Raw genomic sequence first — 17,922 nt, forward strand, 5'->3', positions numbered from 1 at the left:
TGGGAGGAGGGCCTGCTGAGGTGGGCGAGGGCTGGGCAGCCAGGGCATGAAGGGGAGCAGTTCAAACTGACTGGGGAGGCTGGACATCCGGGATGCTTGAGCCGAGCAAACTTTTGAAGGCTCAGCTGTTCCACTGGGAATCTTGTGAAGGGATCCGAGACAGGAAGACCTGCAGAGTGGGGCTTTTTGCCATCCTCTCTCCTGTCCACCAGGCCGAGCAGCCCCAGTGGGAGGGGACAGGAAGATTTCCCTAAAGATGGCTGGAGCATGCTCTAGGCCAGGCCTCCCCTGGGCCCCTCCCTGGCTACATCCAGGCCTCAGAGCCCACCCCCATAATGCCTCCAAGGGGCACCTGCCCATCATACTCTACATTATGGAATATTTGGCTTCAGCCTGAAGGTCTAGGATTTGGGGGAGAGTGGGAGTAGAACAAAATCTTAACAGGCCTAGAGTGGCTTGGTTTGGTATCTTTAGGGTAATTGGGAGGGAGAGCTTAAAGGGACAATTCATTAATTCAGAAAAGCACTTATTGAACATGTGCTCTGTGCTGAGATAGGCCCTGGGACTATAGCGGTGGACCAGACAGACAAAAATGCCTATCATTTTTTATTTTTTTTTTTTGCGGTACACAGGCCTCTCACTGTTGTGGCCTCTCCCATTGCGGAGCACAGGCTCCGGACGCGCAGGCTCAGCGGCCATGGCTCACGGGCCCAGCCGCTCCGCGGCATGTGGGATCTTCCCGGACCGGGGCACGAACCCGTGTCCCCTGCATCGGCAGGTGGACTCTCAACCACTGCGCCACCAGTGAAGCCCAAAAATGCCTATCTTTTTGATCTAACATGTGAGGACTTAAAGATAGTAATTAGATACAAAGATGATTATACGTATTTATGTATTTTTGGTTAGATGGTGATAAGGCTGGGGCCTGGGGACTGCTATGCTCCCTCCCCATGGAGAATGCTTGGTTGTCCAACAGAGACCAGCAGACAAGGGCGATGGACAGAAGTGACAAGAGTTCCGAAGGTGGCGTGTGAGTCTCCAGGCCCAGTAGGCCTACCATCAGCTCTCCTGCATTTCTCAGTCACGTGAGCCAATAAAGCCCTCTCTTTTGGTTCCATTTGATTGCGTTTCTGCCGCCTGCAACCGGAAGCATCCTGCCCATCGCATTCCTGCAGCAGCTTGTGTCCCGTCAGGGAGTGCTGAGTAAGTCGCGGGGAAGTTCTTCCCAGCAGCCTGGTGAGGCAGGTGTAACACTGTATGTTTCTTTAGATTTGGAAGTAAGTTCAAAGAGGTTGCGTACAAGTATAAGAACGAGAGAAGTAAGAAGTCACAAAAGGACATGTCTCAAACAGAGGGCAGGTCCTAAGCAGCCACTTTGGCCACCTGCAGAGGTCCTGAGGAGCCTGGTTGGCCAGTTTAGGTGGGAGAGGGATGCTGGGAGGACCCTGAGACTACTCCTTGCTGTGGAGGGAGGGGGGAAACTGCCCTGTTTGCTGTGAGGTTGGTCTTTTTTTCGTCTCCATTTTCCATGTGAGGAAACTGAGGCTCATCGAGGCCAAAGTCATACAATTGTTAAAAATTCAGCCAGGTCCTTCGATTCCAAGTCTAGGGAGCTTTCTACTCAAAAAATCCTTAAATTTTGGAAACTCTTTGTGGTTTATAAAGCACTTTTCAAAGAGAATGATGAATAGACACAACTGTTAGTCCTGACTTGCACAGTTCTTCCCAAAGATAGCTGGCATGATATGGTAGAAGAGAAAACACAAGATTTGGAAGCCTTCTGCAAATTGTAGCACTCTCTGAAAATGTTTCTGTTGTTTCTCTTACACTGTTTGCATATTTTTACTGTGGAAATTTAAGGGGACACTTTCGTTCTTTCTGTGTCCTTATTCAGTGGCTATAAATTGTCTGCCACACAGTAGGAGCTCAATAAATATTAAGTGGCTGAATGAAGCCTCAGGCCTTGCTCTGCCCTCCTTAAGACAGGCTTCTCTGAGCCCAGCTGCTGACCAGTCCTTCCCTCCTTGATGAGAGTGGGAATATCCTTCCTTCTGTGTTTCGCACTTGACCCCCTCGGCAGCCCTGTCCTGTCTGCCCTGCCTCTCTCCTTTCCCTCTGTCAGTGAGTCACCTTGGGTGCTCCACTGTGGACCACAGATCTCATTGCAAACAGGAGGCTGGGCAGATGGATGGTGAAAGGGGCTCCCATAGCCCATCTCCCTGGGTTGCTGGGGAAGAAATAAATGACTCAGCGCTGGCCCACAGGACTGTGACACCAGCCCTACTGGCAACAGCGGCATGGGGAGTGGAGGGCTTGCTTCTGCAGCCCCACTCCCTGACTCAAGGCTGAAGGCCTGGACCTGCTTTCTGGGCCTCAGAAGCCTCTGATCAGACCTCCTAACCTTGTCGGGTAACTGGATTAGCTGGAGAAAAAGAGTGGCTCCCTTTGTCCTGCTAGACTGGACTCTTCCTGCAGGATCCCAGGAAGAAAATGGCTGGGGCTGCAGGCTCCAGGGCTCTATCTTGGCCTCTGGGGGCACTGGTCCAGTCTGCTCTGGGGTCTCATTATCTTACCCTGTTTGCAGTACGTGAAGGTGTAAGGCCAGCCTGTGGCTCAGCCACTGAACATGGAATCAGAGAGAATAAGAAAGCAGGGGCCTTAGGAGAAGAGCCTCCCTGCTCCCAGGGATGCACCAAGTCGGTCTGCATGACACAGCTCCACTTCCTTGCCCCAGCAGAAGCCGTTCTCCGGGTTAGGGTGCTCTGGGCAGGCAGCCTGGTGGGATACACTTTGGCATCAAAGAGACCTAAATTCATATCCCTCTGTGCTGCTTCCTGGCCATGTGTCCTTGAACCTCTGAACCAGTTTCCTCACGTTGCAAAATTGGAGAGCTGACGTGAGAGGGCAAAGGGTTTCTCTGTGGGGAGAAGTTTTGGTGTAAAAGATCATGATGACGTGGCTCCCAGAAGGCAGAATGTGAGCATGTGGGCTCTTTTGTCAAATATGCTTTGGATTCTGGGCAAATGGTTTTTGTAAGGGCCTGGTGTATATAAAAATTTACATCACCCCAAATCAGAGTGCAATCACCATCCTGGCATCTGAGCTTGTGTGATCCTGTAAAAGAAATTCCACAAAAGACAGTGGGAGCAATCTGTTCACTAGACCACCATCTTGGCACTGGAGGCTGGCACAGGGGTTCAGGGCAATCCCACAGGTGGAAGTCCAAGACATCTGGTCAACCCCACATGCTTGGAAGTGAAGTGTGGGTAAAGAATTGGAGAATGACCTGAAGAGGAAGAATTGAAAGGGAGCTTAGAAAATTGTGAGGAAGACATTCCAGAGCCCAGAACTCCGAGGCTCAGGCCTGGGACAGGAGTCCAGCTTGCCGAGGTCCAAGGGCTGTAAAGCCAAGGCTAGGTCGTTTCATGACTCAGTGCTAAATTACATCTTGGGTTTAAAATGCAAGAAGGAGATTGAGACTTTTAGAGCAGGAGGGGGACTTAAAATGACTAAGTCCAGCTTCCTAGGGCCCAGACTAAGGACATAGGAAAGGAAAGAAGCAGCTTTCTCCCACACCAGTTCATCTGTTCGACTGTCCTGAAGTGGAAGCTGTGTGATGGTACCTGGGGCTGCAGTTGTGTGGATCTGGGTGTGTTCCAGGGCTGTGTGCTGTGGGTGTGCAGTGGAGCTGTGCTGTGGCTTGCAGCCCAGGGGCATTATTCTGGTGTTGACTCGCCTTTGAGGCGTGGCCAGACATTGAGTATTGGGTCGGAGGAAGGCACAGGCCTCCTTACTTGAGGGGTGAGGAGGGAGGGACAGAGGGGAGACTTCCTTTCCTGCCTTTTGGGGAATCCCTACTCCATTCCCCAATCCTGGGAGCTTGATGGACTGAGGAAGATCCTCTCCCAAGAGGGCAGTTCCTGTGACAATAGCCCTCCTTGGGGCGGGGTGGGGGGTGCCTGGCCTCTGCACACATGTCTTAGGGTCCTGCTGTTCCTGCCCCAGCTGCCCCACAGGCTACTGGTCAATTCCCGATGACTCTGTGGGAGCTGAACCCCAAGGCAGGTGGACTTTCCTGGAGCAGCTCTCCGAGGCCCTGGTATATATACTTCCCAAACTCAGGATCCCAGTCTTTGCACAAATTCGTGGAGATGGGCCAGGAGAAAAACATCTGGGAACGTTTCTGCTTGTTCACTGTCCAAGGGAGGGACTGAGGAGCAAGGGGACCAGGCCGGCATTGCCTCCCAGGCTGCATGGAGCAGGGGGACCCTGCGGGAAGAGTATGCTTTCCCAGAAGTTTGCCTCCTGGATCCTCTGAAAGACCAACCCCTCAAGTTCCTCTCCTTCTGCACCCAATTCTATCACATTCTCTTCATTAGTAGAAAGAGCACCAGACCAGTAGGTAGGAAACTCAGGCTCCAGCGTTGACTGTGCCACTGTTTCCGGGTGATCTTAGGTAAGTTGCTCTCTCCTGGTTTGTTTATCTGCAAAGGGGAAATAATCATCAAATCTGTTCTACTGGTTATTTTTAGATGCAGTGAGGTGATGTAGGTGAAAGAGCTTTGGAAAATGTATGCAATGCTACATAGCTGTATGGTATTATCATCAAACAACTCTGAGCACTCACTCATTGCTCAGAGCCATCCCTGGCGGTTTAATGTGCTTCCTCTTAGGGACACCAGAGCCAGGGCTCCTCCCTCTTTAATGTGACAATGAATCACCTGGGATTTTGTAAAAATACAGACTGTGATTCAGCAGGTCTGAGGTGGCCTTTGATTCTGTATCTCCTTGCTTCCAGATGATGCTGATACTGATGGTCTTGGGGACCACAGGTGAGTAGCAAGGACCTGAACTACCCCCTCATAGGAAAGGACCTTTCTACAGTCGATTGAAAAGACACAGCTCAGAAAATACAGCAGAAGTATCAGTTTATTAAAATAGCTTCCAATTAAAGATGGCCTGTTGGTCACGAATGATACATTTTGGTTTCTGAAAAGACAGAGAGCAAGAGGTGGGCGGGGGAGAGAGACACAGAGAGACCCGGGAGACTCAGGGGGCCAAGAAGCCCTGGACACATCACTTCCTAGACTTCTCTGAGGAGCAGCCATTGTTGGTCTTCCTAAGAGAGTCTGTGCTGTCCATTCTTGAGCCCACACTGTTGAGGCGTTTGTCAGTTTTTCCTGGGATGTTCTGCTTCTCCTCATTCTCAGTCTCCCGGTGGTAAAAGTAGTTAAAGTTGGAGACAATGACAGGCACAGGGAGGGCGACGGTGAGGACCCCTGCAATGGCACACAGAGTACCCACAATTTTCCCTCCTGGGGTGATTGGGCACATGTCCCCATAGCCCACAGTTGTCATGGTGACCACCGCCCACCAGAAGCCATCAGGAATGCTAGAGAAATGGGACTCTGGCTCGTCCACCTCAGCAAAGTAGACTGCACTGGAGAAAAGGATGACCCCAATAAAAAGGAAAAAGATGAGCAGCCCCAGCTCCCGCATGGAAGCCTTCAGCGTCTGCCCCAGGATCTGCAGCCCCTTGGAGTGGCGGGAGAGCTTGAAGATGCGGAAGACCCGCACCAGGCGGATGACCCTCAGGATGGCCAGGGACATGTTCTGCTGGGTGCTCGGCTCTGTCTCCTGGACCAGCTCCGTGATGAGGGTTGCAAAGTAGGGGATGATGGAGACGATATCGATGATGTTTATGATGTTCCTGAAGAAGTCGGTCTTGCTGGGGCAGACCACAAAGCGGAGCACCAGTTCGAAGGTGAACCACATGACGCAGGTGGACTCCACGATGAAGAAAGGGTCGGTGAACATGGTGTGGGAGAGGACTGTCCTGCTCGTGTTGAGGCTGGAGTCTCTCACCACCTTCAGTTCCCTGTCTTCTTGGAACTCGGGAAGTGTCTCAAGGCAGAAGACGGTGATGGAGATGACCACAACCAAGACAGAGACCATGGCCACACCACGGGCGGCGCTGGAGCTCTCAGGGTACTCGAAGAGGAGCCAGAACTGCTGGTGGATGTCGTTGGTGGGGAGCAATGTTTCAGGATCTTTGATGAAGCCTTCATCCTCTCGGAACTGGTCCATGGCCTCACTGCCCAGTTCATAGAAGGAGATCTCATCAGCAAAGACGTCGATAGGGACACTGGCCGGGCGCCGGATTTTCCCACCAGACTGGTAATAATATAGGATTCCATCAAAACTGGGCCGGTTCCTGTCAAAGAAATACTCATTTCTCATGGAGTCAAAGAACTGCATCCTTTTCTCCCAGTCTCCCAGGAGGGTCTCTGGGAACTGATTGAGTGTTCTGAGCTGGGTCTCGAACCTTAGCCCAGCAATGTTGATGATCACCCGCTGGTTTCCTTCATTCAAGACCACTGCCTCAGGCCCTGGGGGATCCACGTAGTCTCCTGGGAGCTTGGAGAAGGCCGTCTCATGGTTGGTGCTGTCGTTGATGAGGATATTCCAGTTGGAGAAGGAGCTGCTCCCAGGCTGGCCTTTCGGGGTGGTTAGGTCAAAGTCTGTGGTGTAGCCTGGCTCTTCCTGGATTTCATCTGAGTTATCAAAATCGACCAGGGCAACCTCCATTTCTTTCCAGCCACACGCATCCATCCTAGGGGAGTCAGGGAAGCAGCCTGAAGACCCTCAGTCTTCCCTGCCTGCTGTGAGCTGTGGAGAGGAAGAAGGGCATCATGGAGGAGCTAGGATAGGGTACAGCTGGCTCTGGATTATTGCGGTAAGTTTTCCAACGGATTAAAAACTGGTTTATTTTTAGCTTGGGATGGAACCTTCTCCTTATTTTGGCAACATTCTTCTTGAAATCCATTTGCTCCCTCTGAGTCTGCGGACACTAATAATTAGGAGAAGTGGCAATGACGGAGCCTGGCTGAGAGGGGAAAACTTCCTCCAGCCAAAAAGGGTCTCTGTACACCATGGCGGAGAGAGGCCATAATGGAAAATTTCACGTTTCTTAATAAAATGTGTAACTTTGTACTTGTATGAGGTCCTCCAGTTTACCCAACACTTTTCATGCCCAATCTCATCCTTAACTTTTTTCTTTTTCTCACACTTAACGGCCAGTCCCTCACATATTCTGTTGGGTATTGTATCTTCAAAATATATCTAGAGTTCAACCATTTCTTAACAGCTCCACCACTACCTCTTGGAGCCAGCTGGGATTCTGTGGGGAAGGGTGAACAAGAAGATGGAGGCTAGGTGCACAACCACTGTCCTCCCCAGCAATAAGCCATCCGTGCCTTAACCCCTCCTCTGTAAGTAACTCCTAGGGTTGTTTTGAGGGTACATTAACTGAGGTAGCATATGTAAAATGCCTGGTGGAAAGATCATTAAATTTATAGCCATTGTTTTTGTGAACTTCCCCATGTAACAGGGACTTTCGAAGACAATAGCCTCTGGTATTTTTATGGCCTAAGTCCAAGGTGCTTATGGGGAATGGTTTCATTAAAAATCATTCAGGCAGTGGGAAGTAAGTAATTGTGTGTGTGTGTGTGTGTGTGTGTGTGTGTGTGTTGGGGGTGGGGTTAAGGAGAGCATGCCCAGTGAGCTTGGATATCCACAAACCTAGACTAAAAGTCCTTCCTTAGGTCCATTCAACCTTTGATTTCAACATAAGAACACTGAAACCAGGCACACTGGGGGTCAGGGTGGGAGAGGTAAAATCTGTAGTGGTCATAGCCTTGAAGTAGTTTCATTTACAGATGACAAGGGTATCCTGTAGGGTACAGTGTTGTAGTCTCTTCAAAGTGATTCCACAGTCACTTATTCACATTCACTTAAATGACAATAATCATGTGAGGTTGGAAAATGTTATTTCCATTTTACAGATGGGGAAACTGAGTCACAGGAGCCAAGTGACCTTCCCAAGGTGACACAACTAGTGGCACAGAGACCCGACATGAACCTGCCTCCCGGCCTGGGAGACCCACTAGACCGTGGGTGCCCTGCGTGGAAGCTGAGGCCTCGTGGGGAGAGGCAGGCCAGGGCCTCAGAAGTGTGGGAGCTCAGAGCTCTTTCGGTCCCACGCCCTCCTTTTTCAGTTCAGGGCAATGTGTGGGGTGAAGAGCTCAGGCTAGGGTGGCCTGCCCTGCCTCTTGGGAGTGTACAGCCTTTGCAAGCTGCCTAATTTCACTGAGCTGCAGCTTCCTGGGCTGTGGAATAGGGAGGATGTGCCCACTGCTGAGCACGTCAGGTATCATGTGAGGAATAGGGGGGTTGGAAGGCAGGATGGAGCAGCGGTTAAGAATGCCGAGACCCGAGCCAGTTGCTGTGAGCTGGAATCCTGGCTCTGCACACAGTAAGCCCTGGAAATATTTGCTATTCCTTCACAGTGATCCATGTGATAATTTAGAGGGTCCCATCCTGGGCCACTTGGCTGCCGGGCAGAGGTGGGACCAGGACTCCAGCTCTGTGTCCACCTTGTGACTTCAGAGCTGCACATTCTTCTTTGGAATTCTGGCCCTGGGTGAAGCTTTGGGGTACTTCGTTCTTGGGGTGAATCCCACCCCATTGTATCCAGACTGAGAGGAAGAGGTACATCTGGGGGCTCTGGGGCAGGGACTTGGAACCACTTCCAAGTGGCTAGAGTGGGCCCGTATCAAGAGCCTTCTCCTTTTTATCAGGGGGTAGAAGGCATGTGGGGATGAGGGAGAGCTTCTTTGGCCAAAGTAACTTCCTCTCCTGGGAGCCAGGCCACTTCTCTTCCCCACTCCCCCTCTCCTCTTTGCTGTTTCCACCCCCAGCTCAAAGTGACAGATACGGGGGTGGCTGAAGATGGTCAGGTGGTGTAGGAGGGGGTGGAACAGTGCCAAGTTCAAACAGCGTGTTCTGCGGTCTACAGAGGTGTGCTGTACAGTTGCTCCACACGTTACATTTAGATTAGCAAATGTTGGTCATTATAGACAGAGGGAAGAGAGAACTGGTCTTGGGAACAAGAGACCCAGCTTGAGGCTCTGCCCCAGCACTTAGGAGTTGTATATATTTGAGCAAATCACTGGATTTTTATGAGCCTCAGTTTTCTGATCTGTAAAATGGGGAAAATAATGATAATTCCCATCTCAAAGATCATACTGAGGACTAAATGAGGTAACGACAGTGAGAACACTTAGTAAGTTATTGCAAAAATGAAAGGAATTACCCTGCCTAGTCCCCTCCCCTCTGTTCCATACATAAAGGCAACACAACATATTTGTGGGCAGAAAGCACATTCTACGTGGCCTCAAATGGCCCCAGGAGGAATTCTCAGCTCACTGTCCTCTGATCCGCTCTCCCGATCCTGCCTCCTTGACTTTGTGCCTGTTTTGCGTCTGCCTGGCATCCACGTTCCCTTCCTCTGTCTCTCCTCTTCCTCCCTGCCCATCTGGGGACTGTTCGGGTCCTGCTTGTCTGACGAGCCTGGCCTGGCCAGTCCCACTTGGAGAGTCCTCTGCCTGCCCTGAGTCCCCGCCTCCCTGCCCAGATCGCTCACATTTGCACTCAGTTTGGATCCTCCGCGTCCACAGGGTCAGCCTCAGCGCTTCTGCTCTCTTGTGAGCTTTGAGAGTGCAGGAGTATCTTATGGTTTTTCCTTCTGCCCTGCACGGTCTTGGGGGACAAGATTCACCTCTGATGATCCCCACCTGCATCAGCCCAGTGACCAGCTCAATGTGGCTGATGAGGGTCAGGGTGGTGTAGGAGGTGGTGTGGGCAGTGCCAAGTTCAAACAGGGTTTTCTGTGGATGTGCAGTGAATACCTGTTAAGCAGGTGAATGCATCAGTGAAAAGAGAAGTGAGAAGTTCACGCTCACAGGAACAGGGATCATATCTGTTTCGTGCACCGTTATGATTCCAGGACCTAGCCCAGGGCTGAGCCCAATTAACCTCCGGTGAATGAATGAATGAGGGAGGAATGAACGAAGTGAGGCAGAGAGCATCCGGGAATTGCAATACTTCCCCTGCTTTATGATCCCTGACAATTTGTATTTCCTCATCAAGACTCCATTTTTACAATCTGTAATAAGAAAATACACTGAGTCAAAGAAGGCAGATAAAAAAGGGTACATATAGAGTAGTTCCATTTATACAAAATTCTAGAAACAGCAAACTAATCTAGAGTGACAAAAAGCAGATCAGCAGTTGCCTGGGGATGGGGGTGGGGAGGGAGAAGAAGGGATTACCAAGGGGCCGAGGGAACTCTTTTAGGGATGACGGTTATGTTTTGATTGTGGTGATGGTTTCACAGAAGTATACATATGTCTAAACTCGTCAAGTTGCACACTTTAAATGTAGTATGCATCATTTTATCTCAGTACAGCTGTAAAAAAAAAAACAAAGCAAAAAGGCAAACAGCAAACAAAAACAGGGAATAAAATTGTATTGTCCGCTGATGAGTTTTCAAAGTTTTGTAAGGACAAAAGGGGATACGGGGATGCTTTGTTAACTGCGTGGGTCACGTGGAAGGAAGGGGTCACTCTAACGTAGAACTCACCTCAATGCCAGCGCCATGCCCTCATGCTGCAAGGGCTCAGCATATAATTTAGAAAGTGAACGCATCCTGGAGCCAGGGCTGAGTGAGGCTTGCAGGGACACCCAGCAGGCTGCACTTCTGCAGAGCGGGCAGTGGGAAGTGTGCACATGAAGGCAGCCCCTGGCCGCGGCAGGCCGGCTCCCCTTCAGCTTAGTGCTTGGCGTTTCGTCTGTTCGGTGGCAGGAGACAAGCCACTGTCTGCACCGGGAAATATCCACTCCTCTGGAGAAGTTTCATTCTACCTTAAATAGGCCTTTGCAATTACCATTCAGGGGAGCCAAGATGGAAGTTGGTTTTGACCTTGGGTCACCCTCCTCCCCCCATACTGGCCCCCTGGGAGGAGATGGACACTCTGGGTGGGGTGGGGCACCCCAGTGAGGGTGGGCTGCAGGGCTGGGATACTTGGGGACCAGCTCCCATTGCGCCGGGCAGCATCCTGGAGCCTCCTCTGCTTGCCGTTCTCAATAGCTTTCCCTGAGTCTTGCATCTTTTCATCTGCCCAACATCCTAGGGCTTCGATAGAATTACCAGTACTCAAGGCTGAACCGTCACCCACAGCTGAAGTGATCGTAGTATTCAAGCGTCTTCTACAACGTCTGATTCCATTCATGATCTCCGCCTTGCCTGGCACAGTGCTGAGACAATGTGGTGGGTTGAAACAACCTCTTTTCCCCTCTGAACATACTTGTGTTTTCCTCCCTCTAGGCCACTATTTGTGCAGGTCCTGCCATTTGCATCCCTTCCTTCTGACTTGACCTGAAGATACAGCTTTCCCTAAGGAGTCAGGTAGAGGTACTCTCGCTCTCCTGAGAATCCCCGCACAAGGTTTTGGCACATTATTTGAACCACGTCTCATCTCCCCAGAGCCCTATCATCTTCTGGTCCCTTGGCATCTTTGTACAGGGGGGAAAGCTGGTCCACTCACTGTCCCCAGTGCATCTTACACCTCCCCCTCTTCTGACCTTTGCTCCCTTCCCTCCCCCAGAGCCAGATGGGCTTGGGTTTGAATCTTAGCTGTGCGCTCAGTAGGTACATGGCCTTGGGCAAATCACCACCTCCATAAACAACGCTTTCTTCCTCTCCAAATGGGTCTAATCATAGCTTCCCTCAGGGTTCTTGGGGGAAGAAGAGATAACGTATGCTGTGAATAGCATGCAGGACACATAGCAGGCATCCCTATTGTTTACACCCCGTCTGTCCTGGGAAGCCTTCGAGGCTGCCTGGTGTGGACCACAGTGACTCCAGCTGCCTCCCCGCCCTCTGTAGCACGTCACTTTTGCACCCAGTCTGCGGATGTGGCTCTGTTGCTCTGGTGATCTCTTCCTGGACTAGACTGGGCACTTCCGGCAGGCAGGGCCTTGTGCGGGGCCGGCCCCGTGCCTCTCGCAGAGAGATGTTCCACAGATGTCTGTGGGCCTGGCTGTCAGGTTTGCAGAGTGATATGGAGCAGTCAGTTGCCCTGGGTTGCCTAGCTACCCCAACACTTCCTCTACTTTCTGGTGAGGCAGCAGCCATCCCTGAGTCAGAGAACGGCTGAAAGAAGTCATCGTGCCAACAACTGTGAGCACCCCAACACGGGGCCCCGAGACCCCCGGGGACGGGGGATGCAGAACTGAGTAGAAGGCAAGCTCAGATGTCACAGGGCTGGCAGCAGATGGGGGACGAGGCAATGGGCAGGTGGGCCTGGCACAGGGTGTGTTTCCACTGCCCGTTGTCCAGTGAACGAGAGGGAGTGGCTGGAAGACAGACGCTGGCGCTGCTTGTGTCCAGACAGAAGAGGGCGCTGTTGTTCTGCTGGAAGCAATCCTTGGTCCACTCAGCATAGATGACTCCACAGTGCCCCTTCCTTCCATCTGTGAGCTGCTTCTCTTCCTCTCTCGGCTCCAGCCAGGCCTCCGGTAAGCTGACTGTCTCTCCAGGTGGCTCTCACGCTGCCTTTTCCCCGTCTCAGCCCCTCCCTCGGTCCAAGCCCCATCTCTTCCTCTCATCCTGAAACACTGGCCCGGCCTCAGTTAGGAGCCTGAAGAGCATAAGCTCTGGTCCTCTGCGCCTCCTAGCGGTCAGGATTGTTAACCCACCTTCCAAGGGCCTCAGTTTCCCCACGTGGGGAATAGTAAGATGGAGTCTTGGGTAAGACTTGCTGGCCCAGCTGCCCTCCCGAGCCCTCCTGTCCCTGTGGGGAGGTAACCCAAGCCCTCTGCTCTCCCAGCCGTCCTAGCAGAAGGCAGCAGGTGGAAATGGGAGCCTGGGAGGCATCAGAGGGGTAGAGCTTGAAGCTGAGACCAGCATCCTGCCGGGAGACCTGAACCCAGTGGGGTAGGTGGAGGCAGTCAGCAGGCTGGGGTGGGGGTCTGCAATGGGGTCAGCTCCCTGGGGAGTGAGAGGCAGCCTCTCCATCCTAGTTAAGAACTCAGGCTCTGGGGAAGACGGGACAGCCCCCTCTCAAGCCTGGCTTGACCATTTACTGTCTGTGTGATGGAGGACAAGTGGCCTCACTAGCACCCGCCTCGTAAGTGTGTGGTGAGGAAGTGATGCCTCATAGAAAGCACACCGCGTGTGACAGGTGCTCAGTGGTAGCTTGGGTCAGTGGGACCACGGGTCAGGGATGGGGGTGGGATGACCCTTCTCTGTTCCCTCTTGGGCACTATTAAAATGTGTGGGTCACAGCCCCACTGCTGCAGCAGCTGGGCCCTTTAGGAGGCTGTCCGTGCTCAGGCTGAGTCTGCAGGCACCAGCATGCTCATCGGGGAGGGGGCGGCCTGGGGGCAGACGTCTCTGGGGCCATCCAAGGCGGATGACAGGACTTGTATGGCCCGTATTGTAAGCCTCTCACCCGAGATGAAGCTGCTTATTCCTGTCCACTCCCGTCACCTACACTCCTGCTGGCCAAGCATTTCCACACAGGATTTGAGCACCACAATGGCCCCTAAGGCAGGTAGGGATTATTATTCCCATTTAACAAATAGAAAAGCGGATGACTGCGCAAAGGTCGTTTGGTCAGTAAGTTACGGAGCTGTGACTCAAACTCAAGTTTTCTAGCTCCAAAGCCAACATTCTTCCCTTTATCCTATAGTCCCACAAGAGCAGATCCACTACTGTATGTGACCTAGTCTCATTCAGCCAGGGTCGGTGCCCGAGACGCAGGCACACAGAGACATGGACATACACACAGCCACACGTGCCCAGTCACACACGGTCACACACAGCCACAGACCCACGTAGGCACACTCAGACACACACATTAATATGGCTGTGTGTGACTTCTCATCCTAATAGTCACAGACACACACTTGCTACACAGAAAATTACCAAGACACCTGTACACACAGATAGACATGTGCTCATGTACAAATACGCAGAGACACACAAGTGGGCTTCCACGTACAAACTTGCGGCCGCAGAAACCACCTATGTTCACAAGACGTTGTTGTCCCAGGTGTGCCCTGACGCCCCCTCCCCTATCTAGTCTGTCTGCCTCTTAGAACAGAAGGATGTTCTGTTACTTGGAGCCATCGAAAGAAGACAGGAGGGCTGGAAGGGCTCAGAGAGCCGTCATGTGGCTCTCTTCCTTGCTAGGGCAGGGAGGGCCCTGCGTGGGCAGAGCATCTCTCTCCCTGCAGGGACTGCTCAAGGACAGAGCTGTCTTCTGAAAGAGACAGAACGATATGGGCAAGAGCTCCTTCACTGAAAACCTGAGCAGCAGCAGCGATGCTGAAGAGAATGGCCACAGGATAAGTCCTTCCAGCAGGAATATAAGGGCTTACAAGGTAACTGCTGTTGACCATGAGACTGGAACAGCTCCCCCCGACATTGGGGGAAATACTCTTGCAACCTTATTCAAGGTTAGGGATGCACTGATTTTCTTCCCTGATTTTCTCAATAACATGTTACGATTCATCATTATAAATTTACTTAAAACTGCCTCATCCCCTTCCGCATCATCCCAGAAGGCAGCTTGCAGAGTGGTTACAAGCATGGACTCCGGAGCCAGCAGGACTAGGTTTCCAACTGTGACCAACTAGCCCTACACAAAGTCACTTAGTCTCTGTGCCTCAGTTTCTTCATCTGTAAAATGGAGAGACTACCTATATCTTAGGGCTGTCAAACTGATTAAAGGAGTGAATGTTTGTAAAACACTTAGAACGGCGCCGGCCACGTGGTGAATGCTACGTAAAGATTGCTCACACTGTGTTTAGGAGCCTGGGCCTGGCTGCCCCACGAAAACAGCTGCCTTGTCTTGGCCTGGTTTTGAGAGCATAACTGGGGCCTGCCTTCAGCGCCTCTATCATTGTCTGAGCTCACATTGTTTTCTCCTTCCCCCAGGCTGTGCCCCAGTCTGGTTCTCTGTTCTTTTTCCCTGACCTTCACACCCCATCAGCTTCCAAACCCTGTGGATCTGCCTCCTTGAGGCCCCATCTCCCCGTCGCCACACCCCCGTCAGCCTGTTCAGACCTCATCTCTCGCCTGATTGCTACCATGTCCTCCCCATGTGGTTTCTTCGCAGCCAGATGGACACAGTCACCCCTGTCCGGGGGCTCCAGTGGATTCCTCCACCCCCAGATCGAAGCCTCCACCTTCCTCAGCCTGGCACGAGTCCTGGGCCTTTTTTCTCCCACGCTGTGTTGGAACCCTGCCCTCCTCTAGTCTCTGAAGCCAATTCTGGGGTCTGTGGACACATGTGGTACCCTCCAGGGAACTGAAGGGGAGGGATCAGCTTGGCCCCACTCCACCTGGCAGTCACTCAACACCCCTTCTTCTTCTCACCTTCCTCTCCCTGTCCGGGTTGCCCAGGGCCAGGGAAGTAGGTCCTGGGGCTAAGAGTTGACACTGAACAACGAAATGCTAAATGCCAGCCTCTCCTTTTTGCAAGAACCCTCAACCTTGAGTTATTTTCTTGGGATCACCTCCCTAAAGAACCACCCCACAGCTGTGTTCCAGGATGTATTAAGCTGTGTGACCCTGGGCAAGTTACTTAACATCTCTGTGCCTTAATTGCCTTATCTGTAAAGCAGGGATAACAACAACACACATTATTGTTATTAGAGAGATCTGGGGGGAGGATTCATATCCTTGGATCACCCCAACACCTAGTATGTTGCCTTGCACATAGAAGAACCTCTGTATAAATCTTTGTTGAATAATTCATTGATTGGTACAGAAAGGCGTGAGCTAGTGGAACGAAGCACTTATGGTGGAATTGCAGCCATCTGCCTGTGTGGGGTGGAGCTGCCTATGTGCTTGACAAAATACCACTGAGGCCATTGTCTGTTCTCCTGACTAAAGCTCTTCTGCTTCTGCCTTCTGGGCCTGTTCTTCTATTGGCTCTTATGTGGGACACTGGGCAGTGGGGCTCTGGGGCCTCCTTAAGCCCCAAGAAAGCTCTGGAATTTCTGGAGCAGAAATAGTGGGGATCCCAGGACAGCTATGCTTTCTTCCGGTGCAAAGACAAGGCTCAGTTTTAGGTGAGGGATTGAAACTGGTGTTCTTGGAAGGCTCTGAGCTAGATGACCTAGGAATGTGGACCATCAGAATGATGCGTCTCTCTAAGAGCAGGCTGGGAAACGAGCCCATCTGGGTAGCTCATGCTTGCTGCCCTGCATGCAGCTGAATTTTCCCGGAAAGCTTCAGGAACTCTAGGAGAAAGACACTTGGGGCCCTTTGATAGGGCGGGTAAGATCTAGGTGCAGAAATTGAAGTGTGGGTCAAAGGGAAACACGTGGCCAAGAACTCACCAGCAGGAGCAGTGGATGAGAAGGTGCTTCGGGTTCAGCCTGTGTGAGCCTCGGATGCCCCCCTAGCTCAGCTCTCCGTGGCCAAAGGGACCTGCTGGTCTCAGGGCAGACGGGCAGAGTGGCAGGAGGAGCTTGCCCAGCTGATGCCTGGGATTCAGAAACCCTATCCTATGAAACAGGATCGTGCTGGCTGTCTCTGTCTCTGGAGGAAGCTCTCTCTGGAGAGAGAGACGATCCAGTGAGGGGCAGTGGGCAGGGTGTGAAGTGCAGGGCCCCAGAGGCAAACCTGGCAAAATGAACTCAGGAAAGGATGGCCCTCCACCTTCATGGCTGATGGTGCACAGATCAGATACTGATCCAGAGGCTGAATTAGTATGACCCAATTTCTTTCTTTGTTTTTGGCGTTACGCGGGCCTCTCACTGCTGTGGCCTCTCCCGTCGTGGAGCACAGGCTCCGGACGCGCAGGCTCAGCAGGCATGGCTCACGGGCCCAGCCTCTCCGCTGCATGTGGGATCTTCCCGGACCGGGGCACGAACCCGTGTCCCCTGCATCGGCAGGCGGACTCTCAACCACTGCGCCACCAGGGAAGCCCAGGAGTGAGTCATCTGACGGGAGCAGGAGATGGAGGCAGGCTCAGGGAGTGGGTTGAGGTATCCTCAGCTCTCAGTTCTGCTTAGTAGTTAATATTGATCAGATTAATCATCCTTAAGCTATGAGTGTTGTTAAACGTCTTCGCAGATGTGACTAAGGCAGGACCAGGAGAAAAGGTTTCTCCTGGTCCAAATGAGTCAAATAGGCCAACATTTATTTATTCATTTTAAGTCCAGCAACATTTGTTGTGCCCCTATGTGTCTGGCACTGTGCTGGGGGCTGGGATATGGGGTGGAGCCCCTTGGCATGGCTGAGGCTGTGCCCTGGACATAACTTTGCACCAGGTGACCTCCCACTTGTTTTTTTTAATAGCTTTATTTTGATATAATGGACATACAATCAATTGCACATATTAAAAGTGCACAATTTGATAACTTTGGACACAAGCATATAGCCATGAAACCATCACAAACAATCAAGATAGTGAACATCTCCATCACCCCCAAAAGTTTCCTTGAGTTCCTTTGTAATTCTTCCTTCCTGCCCGCACCCCTCTCTTGCCAGTTCTCAATGAACTGCAGGTCTGTCTTCTGTCACTATAGATTAGTTGGCATTTTCTAGAATTTTATATAAATGGAATAATACAGTATGCATTCTTTTTTTTGTCTGGTTCTTTTCACTCAGCAGAATTATTTTAAGATTCTTCCATGTTGTTACATGTATCAATAGCTCATTCCTTTTTTTATTATTGTAGAGTATTCCACTGTGTGGATGTAAGACACAATGGTCATCCCTTCACTTATTGGTAGACATTTGAGTTGTTTCTAATTTTTTAGCTTTTACAAATAAAGCTGTTATGAGCATTCAGACCCTAGTCTCTGTATGAAATTACACTTTCATTTCCTTTGGGCAGATATACAGGAGTTCCTACCAGTTTGATAGATTTAAATGCCCAGTGTCTGCAAGCAATCCCAGATTGGCTGAATCTTCCATAATCTTTTCCTTAAAGAGAAAGAAGGTAAATATGCACAGGTACCTTGAGGACAAATGGAAGAAGTTGGGGGCAGAAGGGAAGC

General features: G+C 51.4%; 1 protein-coding gene across 1 annotated transcript; it reads right to left on the reverse strand.

Moving 5' to 3' along the window:
* Nucleotides 1-5,076: 5,076 nt before the first annotated feature.
* On the reverse strand, nucleotides 5,077-6,612 carry KCNA10 (potassium voltage-gated channel subfamily A member 10). The gene has a single exon (XM_065878090.1). The coding sequence runs from the start codon at nucleotides 6,610-6,612 to the stop codon at nucleotides 5,077-5,079; it is 1,536 nt and encodes a 511-aa protein (XP_065734162.1).
* Between the last annotated feature and the right edge of the window lie 11,310 nt (nucleotides 6,613-17,922).

The sequence above is a fragment of the Phocoena phocoena genome, chromosome 1, assembly GCF_963924675.1.
Source record: "Phocoena phocoena chromosome 1, mPhoPho1.1, whole genome shotgun sequence".
NCBI lineage: Eukaryota > Metazoa > Chordata > Mammalia > Artiodactyla > Phocoenidae > Phocoena > Phocoena phocoena.

Excerpts from the sequence above, each read along its gene's own strand:
- KCNA10 (XM_065878090.1), bottom strand. The coding sequence starts at position 6,612 with ATGGATGCGTGTGGCTGGAAAGAAATGGAGGTTGCCCTGGTCGATTTT.